This window comes from Austrofundulus limnaeus, unplaced genomic scaffold (assembly GCF_001266775.1).
Source record: "Austrofundulus limnaeus strain Quisiro unplaced genomic scaffold, Austrofundulus_limnaeus-1.0 Scaffold1700, whole genome shotgun sequence".
Taxonomy (NCBI): domain Eukaryota; kingdom Metazoa; phylum Chordata; class Actinopteri; order Cyprinodontiformes; family Rivulidae; genus Austrofundulus; species Austrofundulus limnaeus.
Window position 1 is genome coordinate 28,210 of NW_013954102.1, and position 10,115 is coordinate 38,324.

Sequence of the window (10,115 nt, forward strand, 5' to 3'; positions counted from 1 at the left end):
CAACGCTCTCTGGTTTCATTTAAAAGAGTCGATCATCAGATATTGTCCAAGATAAATAAATAAAGTACAAATAAAATGGCCCGTCTGTGTAATATATTTTTAAACTTTTAGTTTAAAAATGATAAAAACTGAACATCCTACAGTATTTTTACAGTCTTTATTTTACAGTTAAAGTATATGTTTATCATATAAAGTCTAATGTTACAACTAATCAGGGATCCCTTTAATATCATCCATATGTGCTCTGTTTTTAAATGGATTTATRATATGGGGACAGTTGCAACAGTGTCCCCCTTCCTGTCAGCCATGATAAAACCTCATGTGTAATAAGCTGATCTTGACACATGTTAACCACATTAGTTAAAAGTCAACATATCACTTGTTTAAACCATATAAGTTATGTCTGGATCACAAAAACAGTGACAACAGTATAACAGAAATAACACTAGGCAAAAAAAACATACTTGGGTACCTTAAAAACAGTTTTTTTTTTCTAATAAATCCTGGAGCAGTTTTTGAATCTGTTTACTTTTTCTCTGCAAGGTAGGGCGTCTAACTGAGCATGTACAGTGTGAGTGTCATCACTCCAGCTTGTTTCTATTCGGAGAAAAATGACGTGTTGAAACCATCCCTTGTTGCTACTGTCCCCGGTCTCCCCTAATTGAGATTGCTAGAGACCACAGAAAATAAGTTTGCCTTTGTTTAAAAGAGAAAATTATTCTTTCGCTTTTGATCTGAAAGTCTCTCAGAATGTGTTTAATATCAAAGCAGAAACATAAATTGTTTTTGTGTGCTTGTGTTCATTTCTGGGTAGCTGATCACTACCAGCTGAGAATCCTAATGTTCTAATGAAAGCTGAACACTAAAGACACACTTATGAAGCTTGTTTTTGCACTGCTTACACTTTTTTGTAAAAAAAAAAAGAAAAAGCCAGTGACTGAAAATACTGCAGAGAGAAATAGTCTCGCAGGAAAACCCAAGACACTATGAACCCCGAAGGGCCAAAAAGTTGATCATATTTGCAGAACATCGGCAGGTATCTGCAGAAATGTACGAGCTGCAGTCCAAAACTTTCAAGTTTGAGTTCAGGATGAGAGTGCTAAAAAAAATCCCCACTCAATCCACTGCAAAGTGCAAAATATTCATTTTATAAAGTGTGACGATGTGTAAAATTACCACAGCAAACTCCAAATTTATGTGAATAAAGACAGTAATATGACAGTTTCCCTTTCCTTCACTATAATGTTCCTTTGCAGATGTAAACATTCTACATAGTTACAAATCTGAGAAAGAAGCAGTTATTATCTCCTTCAGAAGATGCTGCTCCAGAGCTGCTAATGGGCCATCACTTCTGAGAACACTCTTAACAAAAACCAATGGCCCATTAGGGCAAGATGAAAGCATTAGGGAGAAGTGAACAAATAAGGTTTAATTTGAGTATTGACTCATACAAACCTCAATAATAAACAAATAAATTAGTTTTTTTTTTTACAAAAATCTAACCAAAGTTCATATCTAGTTATACAGTGGGGAAAATAAGTATTTTGTCAGTCACCAATTGTGCAAGTTCTCCCACTTAAAAAGATGAGAGAGGCCTGTAATTGACATCATAGGTAGACCTCAACTATGAGAGACAAAATGTGAAAAAAAAATTGAGAAAATCATTTTGTCTGACTTTTAAAGAATTTTTTTGCAAATAATGGTGGAAAATAAGTATTTGGTCAATGACAAAAGTTCATCTCAATACTTTGTTGTATATCCTTTGTTGGCAATGACAGAGGTCAAACGTTTTCTGTAAGTCTTCACAAGGTTGGCACACACTGTTGCTGGTATGTTGGCCCATTCCTCCATGCAGATCTCCTCTAGAGCAGTGATGTTTTGGGGCTGTCGGCGGGCAACACGGACTTTCAACTCCCTCCAAAGGTTTTCGATGGGTTTGAGATCGGGAGACTGGCTAGGCCACTCCAGGACTTTGAAATGTTTCTTACGAAGCCACTCCTTTGTTGCCCTGGCAGTGTGCTTGGGATCATTGTCATGCTGAAAGACCCAGCCACGTTTCATCTTCATTGCCCTTGCTGATGGAAGGAGGTTTGCACCCAAAATCTCACAATACATGGCCCCATTCATTCTTTCATGTACACGGACCAGTCGTCCTGGTCCCTTTGCAGAGAAACAGCCCCAAAGCATGATGTTGCCACCRCCATGCTTCACAGTTGGTATGGTGTTCTTTGGATGCAACTCCGCATTCACTTTCCTCCAAACACGACGAGTTGTGTTTTTACCAAATAGTTCTACTTTGGTTTTATCTGACCATATGACATTCTCCCAATACTCTTCTGGAACATCCAAATGCTCTCTAGCAAACTTCAGACGTGCCTGGATATGGACTGGCTTAAGCAGGAGGACACGTCTGGCACTGCAAGATCTGAGTCCCTGGRGTCGTAGTGTGTTGCTGATGGTAGCTTTTGTAACATTGGTCCCAGCTTTCTGCAGGTCATTCACTAGATCCCCCCTTGTMGTTCTGGGATTTTTCCTCACCGTTCTTGTGATCATTTTGACCCCACGGGCTGAGATCTTGCGTGGAGCCCAGATCGAGGGAGATTAGTAGTGGTCTTGTATGTCTTCCATTTTCTGATTATCGCTCCCACAGTAGATTTCTTCACACCAAGCTGCTTGCCTATTGCAGATTCAGTCTTCCCAGCCTGGTGCAGGTCTACAATTTGGTTTCTGGTGTCCTCCGACAGCTCTTTCGTCTTCACCATAGTGGAGTTTGGAGTGTGACTGTTTGAGGTTGTGGGCAGGTGTCTTTTATACTGTTAACGACTTCAAACAGGTGCCATTAATACAGGTAATGAGTGGGGGAAAGAGGAGCCTCTTAAAAAAGAAGTTACAGGTCTGTGACAGCCAGAAATCTTGCTTGTTTGTAGGTGACCAAATACTTATTTTCCACCATTATTTGCAAAAAAATTCTTTAAAAGTCAGACAAAATGATTTTRRCAATTRTTTTTCACATTTTGTCTCTCATAGTTGAGGTCTACCTATGATGTCAATTACAGGCCTCTCTCATCTTTTTAAGTGGGAGAACTTGCACAATTGGTGACTGACTAAATACTTATTTTCCCCACTGTAGCTATGGTTCATGTTTGTGCAAAATCAAACAGTAATCACTATTGCWATTAAAAAAACAGAAACAAATCTTTTTTTAAGAAAAACTAATTTAGTGTTTCCTGTGGTTAGCTGGCTGCAGAGGCCATCTTGAATTGAGTTTAATCCAAAAGTGTTGGGAATGAGACTGAGCTGAAAACACACCAGACTGTAGCTCAATGTTTTTAAAACTGGCTAAAATATAGTCATTTTGGTGCTTATTAAGTTTGCTTAGCTGTGCCAGTCATGCTGATTTGTTTTGACTTTCAGGGCCGGCCCTAGTCAATTTGATGCCCAAGACAGCCCTTTTGCAGTTTTCTTAATCTCACTGCCAATTTACATCCATTCACATACCAAATAAAATAGTTTTGTCTTTGATATTATTTTTTATCTTTAGACACCAGGTTTTATGAAGATAGAATGCTGAAAATCAGACTTTACCCTGAACTTTGTCTGAGATCATAACTGAAACCTCCATTAATGTTTGTTTGTTTTCAGTTTACACACTGAGCACCAGTTGTCTGAATATTTTATCATGAAACATCCTCTGCACCATAGAACGCCACATGCATGTAGTAACAAAGCAGGCTGAGCACAGAACATGTTACCTTCATAAAATAAAGCAAACAAGGATTATTATACAGTCTAAATTCATTATACTTTAATAAAAAGTTATTTAAAAAATGAATTTCTCCCCCATTTGTGGTGCCCCTTAGATGGACGGTTGACTTTAAAAGTTAATAAGTCATTCATATTCATCAACAATAAGGAACATCCAGATAAAGGCACAAACATTAGAATCTGTCTCCTCTCTGATAAAAAAAGATATCTGGCTTTCTGAGCCTGTTGAAGCAATATTAAAACAGCCTGATAGCTGTGCAGAATGGGAGGACATGGAAACTATGCTTCTCTAGCTGTGTTTCCATTGCAAATGTGCACAAAACTTTGTCGAAATTCTGTTAATGTCAAAAAAACACAGTTTCACAACTGCGGTGTTTCCATTAAGTAAGAAATGCTATTAAAGTCACGTGTGAATATGTTTGTTCTCGCGATAAGTCATTACAAACATGGCGGCAATGGACACATGCATATTGCTACCATGGCACCAGTGCTCATCATCAGCCATCAGAGGAGACGTTGGCGTCTTATCGAGGCTTTCGAGCGACAAGCCCTTTTTACCTGGGAGCAGCTAAGTATACAGCATTTTTTGGGAAATTGTAGTCGGTGAGTTTACAACTTTCTTTTACAACTTTGGTGATTTTACTACTACTTCTACTTCCTGTTGTCTTCTTCGTTGTCATTTTGTCAGAAACAGCCAGTTGTTGATCACGTGACGCAAAAAAAAGTGTTTCCATTGCAGTTTTGCAGAACACCAAATTTGATACGGCCGAAAAACAACCTCATCCAAGCACAAAAACATTTTGTCGAAAAAATGAAGTTTTTTTGAAATTGGCGTGTTTCCATTGAGCAAGTTTATTTTTGAAACTCTAATTTGCACATTTTCATGGTCAATGGAAACTCAGCTACTGGCAGTCGGCTACATCAACACGTCAAGTCCACATCAACACGTCAAGTCCACATCAACACGTCAAGTCCACATCAAGACGAGAGAGAGAGAGAGAGAGAGAGAGAGAGAGAGAGAGAGAGAGAGAGAGAGAGAGAGAGAAAATAGGAGACCAAAAAGGCTAAAGTGAGCCACTTATTGGCAATGATGTTTGTGTTGATGAAGGTGGAGCTGGTGATGACTGTTTCCCAGCAGAACTGACCTGTGTTAACTGAGTCATTCTTCCTGAGTGAGAGTCAAGCGTTTAGGAAAGACAACTGGTGGTTAGTGTTGGTTTTTCAGGAAAAAAAAAAGAAGATCACTGCGGCTTACACCGGACCACTTTCTAGATCTATTTTGGGATGTTGAGGAGAGGAGAGGAGAAAATGAGACAGGAATGAAAAGTGACAGGAGACAGATTAGGTAAATGTTACAAGATGAWAGCTATATCTGCAAATTTCCCATCGATTCTCCTCTACACCTCCCCTCTTGAGGATTACCATAAGATTTTATTCATTCTACAGCCATCTGTTTTTCAGTTTGTTCCGCTTTTATTTTTTGCTTCCCCTTTTCCATTTTGTCTTTATGGCAGCATACATACATACATCCACACACGAAAAAGTTTGTACAGTTCAGATGAGGCTGAGTTATTCTACTGTTATTATTTGACTTAGAGAATTGAGTGGACTTCTCATTTAAATTCAGTTATCTCAAAGGAAAAAAAGGACAAAAGAAACTTGCAATGAATCAAAACTGAACAATTCCTTCCAAATAAAAAAGCTTGATTTTCTTGCAACTTAGAAATTAGGATTATCTTTCTGCCTAGTCAAAGGTTTTATTTTACCACTTTGCCCTCACACAAACACTTATTTGTTGCCTGAACTAAAATGTATTGCAGTTAGCATCATCTGTGCCACAATGAATGCAACTTTACCTCTTTTAGCATAAAAAATGTAATAAAACAAACTGTAGAATGGAACTGCAGTGATGCATTTGAATTCAGTTTGTGCACAACAGTAAGTACATTATTTGACTACTGCTCCACTTCATAAGACAGAATATTTGCAAAGGTCTGACAGATTCTCCCTCCCATATCGCTGCAGGCAGCAGAGCCCTACAGAAACAAATTCACAACATCTTTTGCACACTGGTTCCTGACCAAATCAGCCTGAAATATGTGCAGCTGCAGCAGATCTAGTTAGTAATATAGCTCCAGAAAAATGGTCTCCCAAGTCCCCCCACCAGCCAGCTTAGGGGTACAAAAACTAGCCAGTCGTTCTCTCTTTCCAGTCATTTATTGTTTTAACACCTCCCATCGTTCATCAGCTAAACAACTAYATCTTCTTTCCTCTCGTGGCCATCATTCCAGCCTCAGTAGAAATGCAATAATTCTTTTGAGTTGAGAGTCCCAAACCAGTCACAGTGTGAAGCCAAAGCTGCATGTGTGGCTAATACAGAAAACTGATGTTTAAAGCATTACTGTCAATATCAAAAATAAAATGGACAGGTGAGAAGAGAAGTGTGATTCTGAAAATATCTATAGGTGTTATATAATAAATAAGACAACTACCGCAACTGCATTGTGTCATGACTCACAGTTTTACAAAACACTCATATGCATTTATCTAAATAACAACTTTCTGGTCAATAGTCATGTTCCATGTAGGTTAAAAAAATCATTAATAATCAGACTCTACTCCACATTTTTCCAACTCAAAATCTGAAGGTTTTTTTTATGCATGGCTATAAAAAAAACGCTGCTTTTTCGCAGCTCTGCTCGTATTTCAGGACAATTTGCAATCAATTTTCACAACAGCTCTGAGTCACTCTCCTCCAGGTGACAAATGACTCACTGGTGTCTTTGGGCTCGGATTCTCACACTATTTTAAATCAGCTGGACCTGATCCGTATGACAAAGTTGATAATCCCTCTCCRTTGTCCTAATAACACTTTAAAAATGAGCTGTAGTCGTGCTTTACACTCGCCAAGAACTGGTGACACTTATTTATATCTGCATGTTTTGTAATTTTCTGTTTTAAACTTCGTTTTTCTGACATTTTATGACTTGATTACACAGACTTTGTAAAGCAACACAAGACTTGTTGAAATTCACTGAATTATAAAACTGATAGTTGCTGCATAAAGAAACTGGAAATATTAATTATAGGTTTTCATTACTTTGTCTATTGATTACTTTGACTCACTGACAGGTGAAGTCATTTAAAAAGACCCTGGTTCACCTTTGTGCTCCTTCCATTYGCTTTAAAATAAACAAAAATGTTGGGATGTTTATGATAAATCACCCTCATTCAGCTGATTGGACAAGTTAAAGCCCACAAACTGCTGAAATTATGTTTTTGCATGATGTATACCAAGCCTCACTTTGGTGATGTAATGTTTTCTTTTGCCTTTTTTTGTCTGCCACAAAGTGCAAAAATAAATGAATAATTTACAGCTCAAGGGGAGTCTTTTTGTTGTGCAACCAAAAACAAAAAGACAGTCATGTTTTTGTTTTCTTTTGAAGCTATCAGCAGCTTTTTACGGTCAAATGAAATCATGAAGCCTAGAAAAAGAGAGAGAAAAAGAGCTRCAATGTGTGAGGGAGAGTACGAAGGCAGGATGACATAAAAATATGGTAAAATTACTGTGAACCTGTCAGGAAGTTCCTAAAAAAAAAGAGACTTAAAGACTTGAAACTGACATTCACTTCTACTAGATCGTCAAGCAATGAAACCTGCTTTTTTTAAATTATACACCCAGTATTACTCCAGCATTTAGACTGYGCCCTGTGCTGCAGCTGCAGCTTGGCTGCAAATAGATTTGTGGAAACATGGGAGGTAGAGGACTGAGAGGTTACCTGTCACCTCTGCAAACAAATATATTTATTAAACCCATTAACTGATCAAACAAAAATAAAAAAAATGAAATCAAAGGTTTCTAGTAGCTGTGTAAKAACTGACCTTTCAATACGAAGTGTTTTGATCATGCAAATAAATGTGTGCAGRATGCATCATTTATATCCAATTTTCTTTGCATTAAAATGAATTCCTTCGAGCATTATTTGCRCACAACACAAATGATGTTCTATCATAAAGGTGTATGGAGCTTCAGTAGGTCACACTGAGATTAACTGGTATTTCAGCATTACTGCCTGCCGCCACCGCAGGCTCAGTTATCACCTCAAGTGATTATTCATTTGTTTATTAACCTCCTAATCTTCTGTGTGTCATTTGGAAATTGATTCTTTTGGATTTTCTGCGCCAGCAACATGAAAAATGATAACCTTATGGATCGACAGAGAAGGATGTCCACTACATCCCAGCACCGGTGACCTGGTTTTATGACTAAAGACAGAACGATACAAGTTAGAGGTGAGTGCAGCAGCACATTAGTATGCAAAAGCTGCTTCTCTGAAACTATACAGTGTAATGTTTCATATAAGCTACAGTATTTTATTTATCTGCAACAATCATGAGTTTAAGGCCTATAGGAAAAAATATTTTTTTGCACAAACAAGTGCTTTTCAAATGCTAGCACAGAGTGAGTTTATCCTTCTGTAGAACCACTTAGACCAAGATCATGCTGTGTGAGTGGTGGAATGCTTCTTTAAAAAAAAAAACTATATATGCAGTATATATCAGTAAGTTACAGGCAGCGCTTGTATGTGAAGAACTGAACAGCATGTTTCTCCATCGAAATCCTAAAAAATAAATGTAAAAAAAGTTCCAGTTTGTTATTATTTGTGTTTTTCTTTTCCGTCTTCCTCTGATTCCTGTTCAAACAAAAGGATTACAAAGCTGCTTCTGAGATGAGAGGAAAGAATGTGACGAGACAGGCTTTTTGAACCAAATCAGAAGAAGATACCAGCCGGAACACGTGGTTCCTGCTAAAATAAGCTCTGATAAATTTTTTTTTTAAAAATTCCTGAAGATTTTGTGAAGGGGTGGAGGGATTTATCTTGGCAAACAGGATGCCAAATGTGCACAAGCAAACGCAAGAAGGTGGACAAATCCAGTGAATATTTTATTTATTTATTTATTTATTTATTTAGAGTTTGTATCCAAGCCGAGGACATGCAGAGGAAGAGCTGCACGGTCGCAGGACCATCATGAAGCAGGGACACCTCATTAATTTGGACAGAATATGTTCTCATGCTGCCTTTTGGCTCAGTTTGGACAGACAACCAACATAACACATTCCAAGTGATTCAGCAGATGATGCTGCCTCTCAGTTTGTGCAGGAATAAGATGAGAATTGTATTTTTTTTTATTCTGCATCCTTAGAGGTCTGTTGGTAAAATGCCACGCCTCATTGGACTACGAGCACTATATCTACATCTGAATGATTCCACCATGCTCACCTTGAAACCAGCAGGCAATTTATTTTTAGGAGAAACAAGAGAGAGAGAGAGGGGGGATGAAACTGAGATGGAGAGAAAAAAAATCAGAGAAAGAAAGAGGATTAGAAATTGAGAGGGTGGTGGTGGAAGGATGAACGCTCTTTATCTTGTGGAGGTGTGCCTAATCGCAGGGCATGCAGATATTGAATTAACTGGCTGCTTTCTGAGCCATTTCATCAGTCAGATCAGCGGCTTTACAACCATGCATTTCTAATCTGAATAGAGTTGAAGAGACCAGCGCCCTGATTGGCTAAAAGGTCTAACAGCTCATTTCCTACCATCATCTGAGTGACACTCAACTCATCCGACACCGACTGTCCTCCCCATCCCCTTCTGGGCACCACCCCGGCACAAACAAATCTAAAAGCTTCGGGAGAGACCAACAGTGATTCTATAATCTGAGTCCCTCCTACCTCCACGGAGGGTAAAACATGTGCTATTTATAGCCATCAGACACAAGGTGAACAAGGTGGACTGATCCAGATGGCACTTCTGATGTTGCGCAACAGGTCCTACCCTTTGTTCTGCTGATTCACAGGTAAAAATGAAAGGAAAAAAATGGCGAGATCCTATTGGTTAATTGAGTTGTATTAATTGACACCAAAGTTGGCAAAGCGCTCAAATGTATACAGAGTGTGATTTGTAAATTGACAGTTCCCCGCCCCGCCCCCCGCGCCCAAGATTTTTGGCATTTGCAAAGAAAAAAAAACAATTAAAGAGAAAAAAAAACACCTACCAGGAATAGCCATGTTGGTGAGCGGGACGGTGTGCATGTTCTGCGGTAAACTTGCCATCCAGTCCGCGAAGCGCAGGTCGCTTCTCCCGTGAGACGAAGCCATGCTGCCGCTGTGTCGCACGACGGACCGGTGCCTGCGCCAAGCCCGGAGCGCGCGCTCTCTGCTCTATCCAAACACACACGCGGAGAGAAAGAGAGAGAGGGAAGGCGCGCGCGCACACACACGCACACACACACACACACACACACACACACACACACACACACACACACACACACACACACACACACAC

General features: G+C 39.1%; 1 protein-coding gene across 1 annotated transcript in view; it reads right to left on the bottom strand.

The window, feature by feature from the left end:
• Window positions 1–10,068, bottom strand: part of plcxd3 (phosphatidylinositol-specific phospholipase C, X domain containing 3) — a 24,498-nt gene extending 14,430 nt beyond the window's left edge. Inside the window, exon 1 of the mRNA XM_014033334.1 lies at window positions 9,823–10,068. Coding sequence (XP_013888788.1) covers window positions 9,823–9,925 — 103 coding nt within the window. The 5' untranslated portion in view covers window positions 9,926–10,068. The remainder of the gene's footprint in view (window positions 1–9,822) is intronic.
• Between the last annotated feature and the right edge of the window lie 47 nt (window positions 10,069–10,115).